Raw genomic sequence first — 18,434 nt, forward strand, 5'->3', positions numbered from 1 at the left:
AGTTTATTACAAGTGCATGTTCACTAGTGTCAGGTGTGTATAGACAAAAAGCAGTTAGTATACTTAAACTCTTCTCAGTTTGTCTGTCAAATTTAGAGATAATATGAGTGTAGAATTTCTTATATATTACCTAGTTTTAAATGAAACAATGTTATTAACTTTAAATTATCAAAAATGTCATGTTATATAGAGCAGAATAGTATACTTTGGTTGTGGTGGTAGAAATTCAAATAACATGCAACAATTCCTAAAACATTCTGCAGAATATCAGATCTTGATCTGTGTGACAAGAATTTGTGCTCATACATGTGAGTGCTACAAAATTTATTCTGAAGTGCAAAATAACTTCTTAAATAACTTATATCTGAGCTGTTGTGTACGGGTGAAATGTGACTTTCGGAAGTTTAAGAATGATGAACAGAATTTCTGATAGGTCCAATGAATTGCAACTTCCTTTAAATAGGTATGAATGGAATCTAATATGGATGAGTAGGGGAAGCATTCTTGTAATGTTCAAATACAGTGTTATTATATGTTGTTTTTAATCACACATGTTGATTAAAATGTATAGGCACAACATTATGAAATATCCACAGCTTGTGTTATAGTAGTTAGTGTCGCTGTCTATAGATCTCGGTGTCCCAAGTTGGATCCTCAACTGGCTCGACAATTTTTCTTCGCTCAGCGTGTGCCAAACTAATTCAGGGCAAGCAGCTAAATTTCTTATTAGTCAGTTTGGTAAGTATGGAAGTATTACAGAAAGATTCTATGACCTTAATATGGGAATCTTTGGAGGGAAGAAGAGGAACTTTTCAGGGAACATTATTGAAAAGTTTATAGCAGCAGCATTTACTACAGACTGCAGAATTATTTTAATGCCCCCCCCCCCCCCTCCCCTCATGTTCATCTCTCATAGGGACATCTCCCCCCATGAACCATGGACCTTGCTGCTGGTGGGGAGGCTTGCGTGCCTCAACGATACAGATAGCCGTACCATAGGTGCAACCACAACGGAGGGATATCTGGTGAGAGGCCAGAAAAACGTGTAGTTCCTGAAGAAGGGCAGCAGCCTTTTCAGTAGTTGCAGGAGCAACAGTCTGGGTGACTGATCTGGCCTTATAACATTAACCAAACGGCCTTGCTGTGCTGGTACTGTGAACGGCTGAAAGCAACGGGAAACTACAGCTGTAATTTTTCCTGAGGGCATGTAGCTTTACTGTATGGTTTAATTGATGATGGCATCCTCTTGCGTAAAATATTCCGGAGGTAAAATAGTCCCCCATTCGGATCTCTGTATGGGGGCTACTCAAGAGGACGTCGTTACCAGGAGAAGGAAAACTGTCGTTCTACAGATCGGAGCATGGAATGCCCGATCCCTTAATCGGGCAGTTAAGTTAGAAAATTTAGAAAGGGAAATGGATAGGTAAAAGTTAAATATAGTGGGAATTAGTGAAGTTCGGTAGCAAGAGGAACAAGATTTTGGTCAAGTGAATACAGGGCTATAAATACAAAATCAAATAGGGTAGTGCAGGAGTAGGTTTAATAATGAATAGGAAAACAGAAATGCGGGTAAGCTACTACAAACAGCATAGTGAACGCATTATTGTGGCCAAGATAGATATGAAGCCCACGCCTACCACAGTAGTATAAGTTTATATGTCAACTAGCTCTGCAGATGACGAAGAGATTGATGAAATGCGTGAGGAGATAAAAGAAATCATTCAGATAGTGAAGGGAGACAAAAATTTAATAGTCATGGGTGACTGGAATTCGATAGTAGGAAAAAGGAGAGAAGGAAACGTAGGTGAATATGGCTTGGGGCTAAGAAATGAAAGTGGAAGCCGCCTGGTAGAATTTTGCACAGAGCATAACTTCATCATAGCTAACACTGGGTTCAAGAATCATAAGAGAAGGTTGTATACATCGAAGAAGCCTGGAGATGCTGACAGGTTTCAGGTAGATTATATAATGGTAGGACAGAGATTCAGGAACCAGGTTTTAAATTGTAAGACATTTCCAGGGGCAGATGTGGACTCTGACCACAATCTATTGGTTATGAACTGTAGATTAAAACTGAAGAAACTGCAAAAAGGTGGGAATTTAAGGAGATGGGACCTGCATAAACTGACTAAACGAGAGGTTGTACAGTGTTTCAGGGAGAGCATAAGGGAACGATTAACAGGAATGGGGGAAAGAAATACAGCAGAAGAAGAATGGGTAGCTTTGAGGGATGAAGTAGTGAAGGCAGCAGAGGATCAAGTAGGTAAAAAGACGAGGGATAGTAGAAATCCTTGGGTGACAGAGGAAATACTGAAGTTAATTGATGAAAGGAGAAAATATAAAAATGCAGTAAATGAAGCAAGCAAAAAGGAATACAAACGTCTCAAAAATGAGATCGACAGGAAGTGCAAAATCGCTAAGCAGGGATGGCTAGAGGACAAATGTAAGGATGTAGAGGCTTATCTCACGAGGGGTAAGGTAGATACTGCCTACAGGAAAATTAAAGAGACCTTTGGAGAAATGAGAACCACTTGCATGAATATCAAGAGCTCAGATGGAAACCCAGTTCTAAGCAAAGAAGGGAAACCAGAAATTTGGAAGGAGTATATAGAGGGTCTATACAGGGGCGATGTTCTTGAGGACAATATTATGGAAATGAAAGACGATGTAGGTGAAGATGAAATAGGAGATATGATACTGCGTGAAGAGTTTGACAGAGCACTGAAAGTCCTAAGTCGAAACAAGACCCCAGGGGTAGACAACATTCCATTAGAATTACTGACAGCCTTGGGAGGGGCAGGCCTGAAAAAACTCTACCATGTGGTGAGCAGGATGTATGAGATGGGCGAAATACCCTCAGACTCCAATAATAATTTAATAATTCCAATCCCAAAGAAAGCAGGCGTTGACAGATGTGAAAATTACCGAACTATCAGTTTAATAAGCCACTGCTGCGTATTACTAACATGAATTCTTTACAGACGAATGGAAAAACTGATAGAAGCCAACCTCAGGGAAGATTAGTTTGAATTCCGTAGAAATGTTGGTACATGTGAGGCAGTACTGACCCTACACCTTATCTTAGAAAATAGATTAACGAAAGGCAAACCTACGTTTCTAGCATTTGTAGACTTAGAGAAAGCATTTGACAATGTTGACTGGAATACACTCTTTCAAATTCTGAAGGTGGCAGGGGTAAAATACAGGAGTGAAAAGCTATTTACAATTTGTACAGAAACCAGATGGCGATTATGAGAGTCGAGGGACATGAAAGGGAAGCAGTGGTTGGGAAGGGAGTGAGACAGGGTTGTAGCCTCTCCCCAATGTTATTCAATCTGTATATTGAGCATGCAGTAAAGGAAACAAAAGAAAAATTTGGAGTAGGAATTAAAATCCATGGAGAAGAAATAAAAACTTTGAGGTTCGCCGATGACATTGTAATTCTGTCAGAGACAGCAAAAAACTTGGAAGAGCAGTTGAACAGAATGGACAGTGTCATGAAAGGAGGATATAAGAGGAACATAAAAAAAAGCAAAACGAGAATAATGGAATGTAGTCTAATTAAATCAGGTGATGCTGCAGGAATTGGATTAGGAAATGAGACACTTAAAGTAGTAAAGGAGATTTGCTATTTGGGGAGCAAAATAACTGATGATGGTCGAAGTAGAGAAGATATAAAATGTATACTGGCAATGGCAAGGAAAGTGTTTCTGAAGAAGACAAATTTGTTAACATCGAGTATAGATTTAAGTGTCAGGAAGTCGTTTATGAAAGTATTTGTATGGAGTGTAGCCATGTATCGAAGTGAAACATGGACGATAAATAGTTTGGACAAGAAGAGAATAGAAGCTTTCGAAATGTGGTGCTACAGAAGAATGCTGAAGATTAGATGGGTAGATCACATAACTAATGAGGAGGTATTGAATCGAATTGGAGAGAAGAGAAATTTGTGGCACAATTTGACTAGAAGGAGGGATCTGCTGGTAGGGCCTATTCTGAGGCATCAAGGGATCACCAATTTAGTACTTGAGGGCAGCATGGAGGGTAAAAATCGTAGAGGGAGACCAAGAGATGAATACACTAAGCAGATTCAGAAGGATGTAGGCTCCAGTAGGTACTGGGAGATGAAGAACCTTGCGCAGGATAGAGTAGCATGGAGAGCTGCATCAAACCAGTCTCAGGGCTGAAGACCACAACAACAACAAGGACAAAATATATGAAATATATGTGAATTAGGGCTCATGAAGAGGCCTACAAGCATTCATTGTTTCTTCACTCAATTTGTGACTGGAAAGGAAAGAGAAAGATTAATAGTGGTACAAAGTGTATTCTCTGCCCTGCACTGTACAGTGTCTTGTGTAGTTTGTGTATTGGTATAGATGTACAGTAGAAGACAAATACATGTATGTCTCACTTGGTGGTCATCCTGAGAAACTGTGTTTCATATGGTCCTCAACTGAATCTGTTAGAACTGGGATGATAAACTATCTGTCCATTATATATGATCTGTGTTTCATCACTCTTATAATCTTTCTTAAGACTTCAGAGTTGATGAAAATGAAGTGTGTATTGTTGAAATTATTTCATAATTTTCATTAATGTCACTTTATTGAGAACCCATACTTCAATGAAAATTGTTATGAAGCTCCTGAATTTATTTTTAAAACAGATTTACACTGTAGTGTTATTTGCAATGCCAGCCAATTAGTTCATTACAGAGTTCAAAATTCTTTTCATCTGAACAATCAAGATATGTTAATTGACCAGTTCTGCTATCTTTCCTTTTATGTGGACTGAACTACAAAGGTACACAGCATATTACAGTATCACATATCTCCAAGCTACCAATCTACTGTGTACCTTCCACTGTCATCGGTACCCCTTATATTTAATCATTTAATAACACTGTTCAATTCCTACATATCATATTGTACCACATGGACATACTTGAAATGAGCTCTACAAGATGCAGATAATCATGTTAGTTGTCAATAAAACTCTGTCCTTTTTTTTCACATTTATAGATTGCAGTTGATAATTGTTGTGCTGAGAATTGGTAAGACTACGAAAGTGCCTACACATGGTTGGTTATCAAACTGAACAGAAGCTTCATTTGCGTAATGAATCATCTGCCATTGTGAAATATATTTTTTCTTCCTCTTGCTGCTTTGTTTTTATCAACATTTTACCTCGTTCGCTGCATAACCACTTGTGAAAACATTTTTCAGTTGACTGTTTAGCTGTTTTAAATGGTTTACTTCTGAACAGCTGAATATTTGTTTCTTTGCTTTTGCAGAATGGCCAATATAAACTTGGAAACAGTGGTGTTCTCCTCGGGCTCTTCACAGATTTCATGTCTAAATATAACAAAACATACAATAGTGATGAAGAAATGCAGAAAAGGTTCCATATATTTAAAGCAAATATGATGAAGATTGAACATTTGCAGAGAACAGAGCAAGGAACAGGAAAATATGGTGTCACACAATTTGCTGATCTTTCAGGTGAGAGCTACAATTGTTAATAATACCTTTTTTGAAATACAATACTATTATAATTAAATCACAGCATAAAACTCTGTTTTTATTATATGCAGCCATTTTATGTATGTATTTTAAGAGAGAGTGCAGATATAAATAAATTTGTCATAGATACATAATATGCAGAGTCAAACTGCAACTAGGCTGCTCTCTCTCTCTCTCTCTCTCTCTCTCTCTCTCTCTCTCTCTCTCTCTCTCTCTCTCTCTCTCTCGTAAAATGCGTTTTAGACAGGTATGTGCTGAGTAAAACTGTGAGGGACGGGAAAAACCCACCATGGTTCAACAACAAAGTTAGGAAACTACTGCGAAAGCAAAGAGAGCTTCACTGCAAGTTTAAATGCAGCCAAAACCTCTCAGACAAACAGAAGCTAAACGATGTCAAAGTTAGCGTAAGGAGGGCTATGCGTGAAGCGTTCAGTGAATTCGAAAGTAAAGTTCTATGTAACGACTTGACAGAAAATCCTAGGAAGTTCTGGTCTTACGTTAAATCGATAAGTGGCTCGAAACAGCATATCCAGACACTCCGGGATGATGATGGCATTGAAACAGAGGATGACACGCATAAAGCTGAAATATTAAACACCTTTTTCCAAAGCTGTTTCACAGAGGAAGACCGCACTGCAGTTCCTTCTCTAAATCCTCGCACAAACGAAAAAATGGCTGACATCAAAATAAGTGTCCAAGGAATAGAAAAGCAACTGGAATCACTCAACAGAGGAAAGTCCACTGGACCTGACGGGATACCAATTCGATTCTACACAGGGTACGCGAAAGAACTTGCCCCCTTCTAACAGCCGTGTATCGCAAGTCTCTAGAGGAGCGGAAGGTTCCAAATGATTGGAAAAGAGCACAGGTAGTCCCAGTCTTCAACAAGGATCGTTGAGCAGATGCGCAAAACCATAGACCTATGTCTCTGACGTCGATCTGTTGTAGAATTTTAGAACATGTTTCTTGCTTGAGTATCATGTCGTTTTTGGAAACCCAGAATCTACTCTGTAGGAATCAACATGGATTCCAGAAACAGCTATCGTGTGAGACCCAACTCACTTTATTTGTTCATGAGACCCAGAAAATATTAGATACAGGCGCCCAGATAGATGCTATTTTCCTTGACTTCTGGAAGGCGTTCGATACAGTTCCGCACTGTCGCCTGATAAACAAAGTAAGAGCCTACGGAATATCAGACCAGCTGTGTGGCTGGTTTAAGAATTTTTAGCAAACAGAACACTGCATGTTGTTATCAATGGAGAGACGTCTACAGACGTTAAAGTAACCTCTGGCATGCCACATGGGAGTGTTATGGGACCATTACTTTTCACAATATATATAAATGACCTAGTAGATAGTGTCGGAAGTTCCATGCGGCTTTTCGCGGATGATGCTGTAGTATACAGAGAAGTTGCAGCATTAGAAAATTGTAGTGAAATGCAGGAAGATCTGCAGCGGATAGGCACTTGGTGCAGGGAGTGGCAACTGACCCTTAACATAGACAAATGTAATGTATTGCGAATACATAGAAAGAAGGATCCTTTATTGTATGATTACATGATAGCGGAACAAACACTGGTAGCAGTTACTTCTGTAAAATATCTGGGAGTATGCGTGCGGAATGATTTGAAGTGGAATGATCATATAAAATTAATTGTTGGTAAGGCGGGTACCAGGTTGAGATTCATTGGGAGAGTCCTTAGAAAATGTAGTCCATCAACAAAGGAGGTGGCTTACAAAACACTCGTTCGACCTATACTTAAGTATTGCTCATCAGTGTGGGATCCGTACCAGATCGGGTTGATGGAGGAGATAGAGAAGATCCAAAGAAGAGCGGCGCGTTTCGTCACAGGGTTATTTGGTAACCGTGATACCGTTACGGAGATTTTTAGCAAACTCAAGTGGCAGACTCTGCAAGAGAGGCGCTCTGCATCGCAGTGTAGCTTGCTCGCCAGGTTTCGAGAGGGTGCGTTTCTGGATGAGGTATCGAATATATTGCTTCCCACTACTTATACCTCCCGAGGAGATCACGGATGTAAAATTAGAGAGATTCGAGCATGCACGGAGGCTTTCAGACAGTCGTTCTTCCCGGGAACCATATGTGACTGGAACAGAAAGGGAGGTAAGGACAGTGGCGCATAAAGTGCCCTCCGCCACACACCGTTGGGTGGCTTGCGGAGTATAAATGTAGATGTAGATGTAGATATTACTGTTGATGTAGTCACACTGAGTGATGTGAGAAACAGTGTCAGCAAAAGCAGCTATATTTTCTTAAGCGCCTGTTATCACACTCTCTGGCACTGTTAGCAGTACGAGGTGGAATCCAAACTTTTTGGGACTGGTGCTATCTTTGTACCGCTAGGTGGCAAGAGCTGCGTATCTGATGAGTCAGTGTGCGGAGTGGCATTCAGCTGGGAGGACGTGTTGCATGCCCACAGTGGTTTCCCTAATACTCTGTGTATGGCGATTTTATGATGGATCCGCAAACAGAACAGCGTGTGTGTATCAAATTCTGTGTGAATCTCGGGAAATGTGCTACAGAGACCCTTGCAATGATTCAATGATTTATGGTTATGACCCATAGACAAAGCAAGAATCGTCACAGTGGAAGAGCCCAGTCTCTCCAAGACCCAAAAAAGTGAGACAGGTGAAGAACAAAGTGAAGAGCATGATCATCATTTTCTTTGATACCAAGGGAATTGTGCACAAAGAATTCATCCCACCCAACCAAACAGTGAATTCCGTGTACTACTGTGACGTTTTGTGACAGCTCTGTGAAAACATGTGGCGATGATGGCCCGAACTTTGGCATCAAGGGAACTGGCTGCTGCATCATGACAACGTGCCATGTCACACGTCCTTGCTCACCAGGACCTTTTTGGCAAAAAACAACCCGCCGTACTTGCCAGGTTTGGCACCTTGCGACTTCGCGCTCGAAACTGAAACTCAAGTTGAAAGGCCGTCGGTTCAACACTCTAGAGAGGATTCAAGAAGTATCACTGGTGGTGATAAACACCCTCAAGAACAGGACTTCCAGAAAATGTTTGACCAGTGGCAGAAGCACTGGGATGGTGTATATGTGCAGATGGGAACTACTTTGAGGATGATGGTGACCATTAGTCCAAAGGCAAGGTTTTCAACAGATGGCAGCACCAGTCCTGAAAATTTTGGATAGCACTTCGTATTATTGCTCTCCTAAAGGACTGAAAATTTGTGATATTGTCTTCTACAATATTTCCACTATCACAAAATTCTGTCATTCCATTTGTGCAGTTATATTGCAAGTCAGACACAGAGTATTACAGAAAAAAGAAAACCATTACACAGCTACTTGCTTGTCTACAATCACAGGAATCCAAGATTATCTCCAATTCACTTCCCTGTCTGTACTATTCCAGATACAGTGTGTATCACAAACAATTATTAAGGTTGTCCAACCATGCCAACACTTAAAATATGATAAGTACCATAAAAAACATCCAGAACTAGAATAAAGGACAATACTTGTTCTTCTGTGTTAACTTCTGAGTGTGGTAATTTTTAAGTGCAGAACCACTATCACCCCAGGACTGTTCGCAAAATCTGGTACAGTATGCACATTCTTACATCTTCCTCAAATTGCTTGATTTGTGCTATAGAGGGAGCCTTCTCTGGAAAGAAGTCTTCTCTGGAGTCAACCAAAGAGTACCTCACATAGACTGACAGCCTGTGTGTTCACCTTTGGCTTCAATTACAGTAGTAAATTTGATAGTGTGGCTTGAGATAATGATGCAGTGCCTGCATATGTAATGACTGTTTTTGGTGACCATTTTATGGCACAGTTTTTCAGTGTTTGTCACACACTTGTTTTATTTCTGCCAGACATTTTGTGAATATGTTCTAGCTTTTATGCTATGAAACTTCTTTTACATAACCAAGTTTTATATATTTTGATGATGACTTCATTCATCGAAGTCTGATCATGCTCAACATTGTCTTACATGAAAATGGCCAAATGCTGGAATCATGGTTGTACAGTAGAATAAGTGATGTATACAGTCAAATGGCAGAACTTTCTTTTAAAAAGTATTGCATTATTGTGGCCCAGAATGATGGTAAAAATATTAATTGAAAGAAGAGCTGTGTTATTTCCATAGTTTTTTCCAATATGAGTGTGTCACAGAAATGCCCAAAGAACAACCGACAGCAAGAGATGATGCAAGAAAGATGAAATATGTTGTGGAGAGCCGTGCTTACAAAATTCTGAGAGGCTATGTGTCAAAATGAGTCAGGAAACATATTTCACCTCCAGCATGTGTTTAAATCATCTACATCTACATCCATACTCCTCAAGCCTCCTGACTGTGTGTGGCGGAGGGTACCTTGAGTACCTCTGTCGGTTCTGCCTTCTATTCCAGTCTCGTATTGTTCGTGGAAATAAAGATTGTCGGAATGCCTCTGTGTGGGATCTAATCTCTCTGATTTTATCATCATGGTCTCTTCGCGAGATATACGTAGGAGGGAGCAATATACTGCTTGACTCCTAAGTGAAGGTATGTTCTTGAAACTTCAACAAAAGCCTGTAGCGAGCTACTGAGTGTCTCTCTTGCAGAGTCTTCCACTGGAGTTTATCTATCATCTCTGCTAAAATTACACAAATTCAGGCACATCCAGACAGTCTCCTTCCTCTTGTACTATCTGCGAATGGAATGGGAGAGAGTAAGTGAGACTGGTACAATATGCCCCCCCTCACACCACACCACACCACCACCTCCTCCACCACCACTTACTGGAATACAGATGTAGATGAAAATGTACATGTAGATGCAAATTTTACAGACATTCACATTGTCTGTTATTGTCTCTTAACAGAGGAAATGAAAGGGCTTGAAATTTCTGTATGTTTTTTTGTATTAGTATGTTATTTTTTATCCTTTCTTACTTCTGCAGATTTATCAGCATTGTTGAATGCTAACCATAGATATTTTCAGATGTTTTTGTTTATTGTGCAAGTGAATTAAACAAAACTATAAATTTTCTTTGTTTGACACTCCAGAAAATGAGTTTAAACAGAAGTACTTAGGACTGAATCGAGCACTGAAGAGGGAAAATGAAGTACCAATGGCTAATGCTAAAATACCAGATGTTGAATTACCAGTTGAATTTGATTGGAGGCACTACAATGTTGTTACCCCTGTAAAGAACCAGGTAAACAGATGAATTTCTTAGTATTGTGGGACAATGTTGTGTTTCATATATCTTAAAAAGTACTGCACTGATTTTCTTTCACAAAGGTCTTATCAGATGCCATCACCTTCTAAGGTGCATAAAAAATAAAGGTTTAGCAGCATATAATTATGATTTGTGCCTGATAAGTTTGAAAATTGGCACTAGTAACTTCTAATTATTTTCAAAACGGTCCTGCATCTCTTTATTTCTGTGGAGTCTTCTGTCTCCTCCAAAAAGGTGCAAATTATAGAATTTATTATATGTTTTTCTAGGCATAGGGAGTGACATCTTTGAGCACTGAAAACTCAAATACGAAGTTTTAGGGTGGCGAGCACCAAACTAGTATAAATTGCTCTTGTAATGTCTTCTGTAGCAATATACTCTTTTAGTAACTGTTGGAGAGTTCAATATTCCTATTTACTTCCTTAGTTGTAACAAAAGTAGTAATGCCTTTTTACTAAAGAAGTAAGCCATTTCCGCACATTGCTGGCACATGCATTACATTCCCTCTCGGAAAATATTGTTTGTTGGCAGACATAATTGCATCACCTCTTGCGTAATTTATGTCCATCACTATAATTTAGAAGCTAGAAAGGATTATCAAATTGAATTATTAAAATTAGAAAATTAAATGCTATTGTACTAATTAATGATAAGATCTATGTATTATAAAAAAGATACGTGCTATTAATGGATGACTCTATTGTTAACCACACCATCTACAGCTACCAACGTCCTTTGTTGGTTGGTGTCACATATTGATTCAAGTACCAGTTAGAGGTATGAGCTAGCAGCAACATGGAGGTAAAAAAAAAAAAGAAAGAAAGAAAAAGAAGAGTGGTTTGCTGAAATAATGAAAAAGTATTATAACTACTATTGAATCTAAAAAGCACACCGAGCGAGGTGGCGCAGTTGTAGCACACTGGACTCGCATTCGGGAGGACGACGGTTCAATCCCGTCTCCAGCCATCCTGATTTAGGTTTTCCGTGATTTCCCTAAATCATTTCAGGCAAATGCTGGGATGGTTCCTTTGAAAGGGCATGGCCGATTTCCTTCCCAATCCTTCCCTAACCATAGCTTGCGCTCCGTCTCTAATGACCTCGTTGTCGACGGGACGTTAAACACTAACCACCACCACCATCTAAAAAGCACATTGTCAACATGCTAAAAAGGAAAAAGGATGCTTGGGAAAAATGTAGAAGCTCTTACACAAAGATCACAAGAGCAGCTTAAAGTAATTTGGAAGGGCATGAAAATGGAAGCTAAATATAATAGAGAACAATTTCAAACTGACGTTGGAATAGACGAGATGAAGATTGGCGATATAAACCAAATGGTTGTTGATATGATCCCACAAGTTTTCAAGGGGATAGCTGGAGTCAATGACAATGACACATCTGAAAATAATGTGATACTTTCAAGTCACTTCAATGATGATAATTGCTCTGAAGGTAACAATGAAACTGCCGAAGGTGGAACTTTATTGCATAGTCATGAACCTCAACCTGAATTCTGTAGTGGGAGCCTATCAGAAGATGCACCCAGCAAAAGAGGGAGAGTACATGCGACTGTAGTGAATAAGCGAGAGTTATTGAAGAAAGCAGGCGAGCTTCATTCCTTAAAAATGTGTTTAATACAAGAAGAATACAATGCAAAAACGTTATTAATGGAAAGACAAATGGGAATCATGGAAGAAGAGCATAACCTTGAAATGGAAATAATGAAAAAGTTCAAGAACGTAATGGAGAAAACTTCAGGTTCCAATTCTTCAGCCAATGTGCTCGAGAAATTTGGGTTTTTGTGAATGAATAAGAAAATATACATATGTATAAAACCTCTTTTATTTCCCTGATATTTTTTCAAATGTATAATATGTTATTGCTTCTTGTGTGGTATAATATTTGAATTTATCATTTCAGCATCGGTACTAATTTTTGTTAATACCACTTCTAATATTTATCTGAATTTACAATATTATAAAAGAAATTTTTTTAGAAATAATCAAAACATTGTATGACTTCATATACTCATTTAAGAAATAAAATGAGAATGTTAATCCCGTAGCAAAAAAAAAAATAATTATAAAGTTACACATAAATAAAATGAGTCACTTTTCACTGCAGTAGTGACAATCCAGTGGCTTATTTATTCATTTAATAAGGAAAAGTCGTGACACTAACTTATAATTTTACTAGCAAACTAGGTACAATTTTAATTAAAGTAATTGAGTATGATAGACTGTCTGACAGCTTGGCCTACAGCACCTGCTTCTGGCTTAAATGCATATTGTTCGATGGCATTCACCTTTTAACATTTTTTTAAAAAATGTTAAGGATAATAAGTTGCCATCTCTTCATCTAAGAATAGATGATGTCTTGTCTGTATAGACGTGTATCTGTTGCCTTTAAGATCCCTTCACCTTTACACATAAATCTATACAGTAAAGTAAGGGCCTCCCATTTGTTGGATGACTTGCTGTAAGAGATCTTTACATTTATTATTACTGTTAAACACTATATTCAGTCAGGAGAATCAATCGTGTGGACAATTCGTTCCTTTTACGAAAGATTGCGAATTCCAGATGTGCACGAAGCCTTTTTGGACGATTTAACACAGACTCAGTGATTGCAGGCTCTCTTCGACACAGCTGAAACTTCCCCACTATTTACAGGGCCAAAGTCGTCATCAAATGATTCAGAAAAAAACTCATTCGTTCATTCACTCCAGAACAAAACAGTCACAAACCTTATTTATGAAGGAAATTGTGTATTCGATCCATCTCCGGTGATTCCAAGTCTTAATTATTTTCCGTTTACAGTCTCTTTCTCTTCAAACAACCGCTAGTGGCACAAATGTTAATTGGTTCGCTTTAGTGAGAAGAAAAGCAGAATATGTATCTCTCAGAAACTCGTCAGCCCCTCAACAGATACTCCAGAAGCTGTCCTAGTTACCACTCCAACAGCCATGGAGAATGCATATATGCATCTCTGTTATTTCAAAGGATAAATGCACTAGAAAATACTTTGGCGTCGTCGAGCTGTCACCGCATATGTTACGAGAAAATCAGATCAGATACTTTTCCAAAGTGAATGAATGTGGATGGTTTGATTGACAATGATTAATTGGTGCATGGTAGAGGGTATTTTCTGTGGGGACATTACAACCTCCACAGCATCAGGGTGAAACTCGTCTCTACCTTCTGTTCAAAAGTTGTGTAGAACTTTACAGCAGCCACAATAACATTCCCACACTTGTTTGGCTTAAATCGCATTGTTTTAATGAGAATTTTGAAACGTGTCTTCAAACACCGAATGCTTACTCTATTACACATCTGGTAGCAATATGGGCTCTATTGTAGCGGTGTTCGACTCCTGTGTGGGCTCAAAACACAGGTGTCATAAGATGTTTGGAGAGAGCATGTCCTCTATCTCCAACAAGCAACCCATCACATTGTCTATTTTCAAATTCTGCAGCTACTCTACTATTGTCCCAAATGCGTGCATCATGCGTGGAACCCATCCAGCGGCTTACCATCTTCAAACTCTTCATATTGGCATCACAGATGATTTGTGTACTGCTAGAAAAGAAATTCCTGTAATTTCTGTATAGTTCTGCTTGTGTTCCAGAAGGACAAAGTAAGGGTATTGTACACAATCTGTGCCCCTATGACATTTGGGAATCCACCAGTTCAATAGAATTCCCTTTTGTTCTTTAATACATTTTCTTGGCTCTGTGGCATGGACACATACAGTGGTTTCAAGGCAATTAAACTGTTTATCACAGTGCTAAAAACTCTTCCAGCAGTATTACGATGGATATTAATGAGATCCCCTGCTACAATTTGATAAATACCTGTGCGAAAGATTCACAGTCCACAAAGAAGTTGCAGCTGCAGCCTAGGAGACAAATCATGGTTCCTATCGGAATTATGCTGCCGTAACAGCTCAAGCATACCAAGCAGCAGCTCAAAATGTTCCTCATGAAACCCAAACCGCTCTTTGAAATTACTGTCACTATACATCACAAATGGGTCTCTTCATTCCATTACAACCCTCATTCTTGGGATGTTCATCTCTTCTTCCATCTCCATATATTCTTTGTAGTCCAGGTAATCCATAGAATTCAACACTTAAAGCACATAACTCAAAGATCGCACCTTACTCTCTTACTCTCCTCCTACTACTGCCTAGGTGTAAATTTTGGCCTTACTTCTTTGTTAAGTCACTAAGGTAGTAGTGTATTTTTCAGTGGTGCTCTCCACCAATAATGGAGTAAATAAATTTACTTCAGAAGTAAATGAAAAATTTATTCCTGGAGTAATTTACTCCTTCAGTTCAGTACTTTCCACTGGAAGTCGCCGATTCCCGTCTCTCGTGGTAACTTACTACTTTAGTTTCACTTACTCCTGGTTTGTGCTCGCCACCCTTAGAGTCACTTACTTCCAGCTTATAAGTTTGCAAGCTACAAGTGTCTGCCACACAGTATTCCAAATATTTCTTCCAAGCAACAGTTTAAAACATGTCATGTAGTACTTAAGATTGTTTTAATTTTTTTATTTATTTACTAGTGTGGACACCAACCTTTTATGGACAGGGCTCTTCCAATTCGTCATAAAATAACTAACTCATGCATTCTACTCGCCATTGCCTCTTGATTCACTAATTCTATTGCATTCAGGCCCACAGTTTTTGACCTGCTGTGAATACCCATTACAGTAAACATTTTGTGAGGAGTAACAAATTTAAAATGTTAAAGATTAATGACTTGAAAACTTCTGTAAGAGATACGTGAACCACAGATGTGGACAATTGTATATTTTTAAAAGCAGTGATGAAACTAAAAGACAGAAGGAATGTATAAATGACCAAAACAATTTGTATGAAGACTCAGATACAGACTTAAATATACGTCATAAATTACTACACAAATAGTCTGAACTGAGCTACATAATAAAATAAATAATGAATAGGAAAACCATCCTCCACAATGCAGAAGTAAGGCATAATTTCATTGATTTCATCCTGGTCAGTACATAGAGTAGAGTTTTGCTCCTGAAGTATGTAAGGTGCATCTGATGGTTGGTAACATTATAATGTTCTGCAGAGATGTTAACATACTGATTTCTCTTTGGATGGTATACAAGAGGAAACTGTCAAAACTTTGAACTTGTTTAAGATGATAGTAAGATTGTTTATTCATGATAACTAAATTGGTGAAAATATAGCCTTGTGAAATTTTTCAGTAAAAGGTAATAATCCTGTTCTGTGCTGTAAATTTTAGTAGGTAAGTAAGGTGATGTTATTACTATGTCTCACTTGTGAGCAAATTTTTGTGACATATGCCTGAAATATTTTCAGGGAATGTGTGGGTCATGTTGGGCATTCTCTGTCACTGGCAATGTGGAAGGGCAGTGGGCAATTAATAAAGGAGAGCTACTATCACTCTCTGAACAAGGTGAGTCTATTATTCATTTTAAGTGTCCTTTACTGATAACATGCGCAGAAGCTTGGTATTTCTGACAACCTCTGTGTTTCACTGAGCTCCACTCGATGCTACTCTCTACATCTACATGATTTCTTCACAGTTCACACTTAAGTGCCTGGCAGAGTGTAAGAGAACAAGATGGAACCATCTTACTTGTTCTTATACCGCTCCTGACACCAGTATTATTATTTTTTTCTTTTCCAGTATCTGTTCATTGCTAAAGCATGTACTATGTGCACACAAACTTATTAGATTTTTATTCATGAAATATTTCACCGAATTTCATTATTCACAGTATAATTTACAGGCTGCTGATTGTAATGGTATATTTAGTTCAAAAGAATGCATGTACTATGTGCACATAAAAAATCACCAAATTCTTATTAATGCAATATTCCACTGAATTTAGTTATTCACAGTATAGTTTACAGTCTACTGATTATAATAGTATGTTGTTGTTCTGGTCTTCAGTCCTGAGACTGGTTTGATGCAGCTCTCCATGCTACTCTATCCTATGCAAGCTTCTTCATCTCCCAGTACCTACTGGAGCCTAAATCCTTCTGAATCTGCTTAGTGTATTCATCTCTTGGTCTCCCTCTATGATTTTTACCCTCCACGCTGCCCTACAGTACTACATTGGTGATCCCTTGATGCCTCAGAACGTTTCCTACCAACCGATCCCTTCTTCTGGTCAAGTTGTGCCACAAACTCCTCTTCTCCCCAATTCTATTCAATACCTCCTCATTAGTTATGTGATCTACCCATCTAATCTTCAGCATTCTTCTGTAGCACCACATTTCGAAAGCTTCTATTCTCTTCTTGTCCAAACTATTTGTCATCCATGTTTCACTTCCATACATGGCTACAAATACTTTCAGAAACGACTTCCTGACACTTAAATCTATACTCAATGTTAACAAATTTCTCTTCTTCAAAAACGCTTTCCTTGCCATTGCCAGTCACCATTTTAATATCCTCTCTACTTCGACCATCATCAGTTATTTTGCTCCCCAAATAGCAAAACTCCTTTACTACTTTAAGTGTGCCATTTCCTAATCTAATTCCCTCAGCATCACCCGACTTAATTTGACTACATTCCATTATCCTCGTTTTGCTTTTGTTGATGCTTATCTGATACCCTCCTTTCAAGACACTGTCCATTCCGTTCAACTGCTCTTCCAAGTCCTATGCTGACTGACTCTGACAGAATTAGAATGTCATCGGCGAACCTCAAGGTTTTTATTACTTCTCCATGGATTTTAATACCTACTCCGAACTTTTCTTTTGTTTCCTTTACTGCTTGCTCAATATACAGCTTGAATAGCATCGGTGAGAAGCTACAACCCTGTCTCACTCCCTTCCCAACCACTGCTTCCCTTTCATACCCCTCGACTCTTATAACTGCCATCTGCTTTCTGTACAAATTGTAAATAGCCTTTCGCTCCCTGTATTTTACCCCTGCCACCTTCAGAATTTGAAAGAGAGTATTCCAGTCAACATTGTCAAAAGCTCTCCCCTAGTCTACAAATGCTAGAAACGTAGAATTGCCTTTCCGTAATCTTTCTTCTAAAATAAGTCATAAGGTCAGTATTGCCTCATGTGTTCCAACATTTCTACGGAATCCAAACTGATCTTCCCCGAGGTCGGCTTCTACAAGTTTTTCCATTTGTCTGTAAAAAATTCGCATTAGTATTTTGCAGCTGTGACTTATTAAACTGATAGTTTGGTAATTTTCACATCTGTCAACACCTGCTTTCTTTGAGATTGGAATTATTATATTCTTCTTGTAGTCTGACGGAATTTCGCCTGTCTCATACATCTTGCTCACCAGATGGTAGAGTTTTGTCAGGACTGGCTCTCCCAAGGCTGTCAGTAGTTCTAATGGGATGTTGTCTACTCCCGGGACTTTGTTTCGACTTAGGTCTTTCAGTGCTCTGTCAGACTCTTCACGCAGTATCATATCTCCCATTTCATCTTCATCTACATCCTCTTCCATTTCCGTAATATTGTCCTCAAGAATATCGCCCCTGTATAGACCCTCTATATACTCCTTCTACCTTTCTGGTTTCCCTTCTTTGCTTAGAACTGTGTTTCCATCTGAGCTCTTGATATCCATGCAAGTGGTTCTCTTTTCTCCAAAGGTCTCTTTAATTTTCCTGTAGGCAGTATCTATCTTACCCGTAGTGAGATAAGCCTGTACATCCTTACATTTG

The 18,434-nt window shown here is 38.8% G+C and overlaps 1 protein-coding gene across 2 annotated transcripts in view; it reads left to right on the forward strand.

Annotated features, from left to right (window-relative positions):
* LOC126480990 (uncharacterized) overlaps window positions 1-18,434 on the forward strand; it is a 251,807-nt gene that overhangs the window by 197,908 nt on the left and 35,465 nt on the right. For both annotated transcript variants that reach the window (XM_050104429.1, XM_050104428.1), the window contains exons 20-22: window positions 5,297-5,504; window positions 10,564-10,715; window positions 16,095-16,191. In XM_050104429.1, the coding sequence (XP_049960386.1) occupies window positions 5,297-5,504; window positions 10,564-10,715; window positions 16,095-16,191 (457 nt within the window). The remainder of the gene's footprint in view (window positions 1-5,296; window positions 5,505-10,563; window positions 10,716-16,094; window positions 16,192-18,434) is intronic.

The sequence above is a fragment of the Schistocerca serialis genome, chromosome 5, assembly GCF_023864345.2.
Source record: "Schistocerca serialis cubense isolate TAMUIC-IGC-003099 chromosome 5, iqSchSeri2.2, whole genome shotgun sequence".
NCBI lineage: Eukaryota > Metazoa > Arthropoda > Insecta > Orthoptera > Acrididae > Schistocerca > Schistocerca serialis.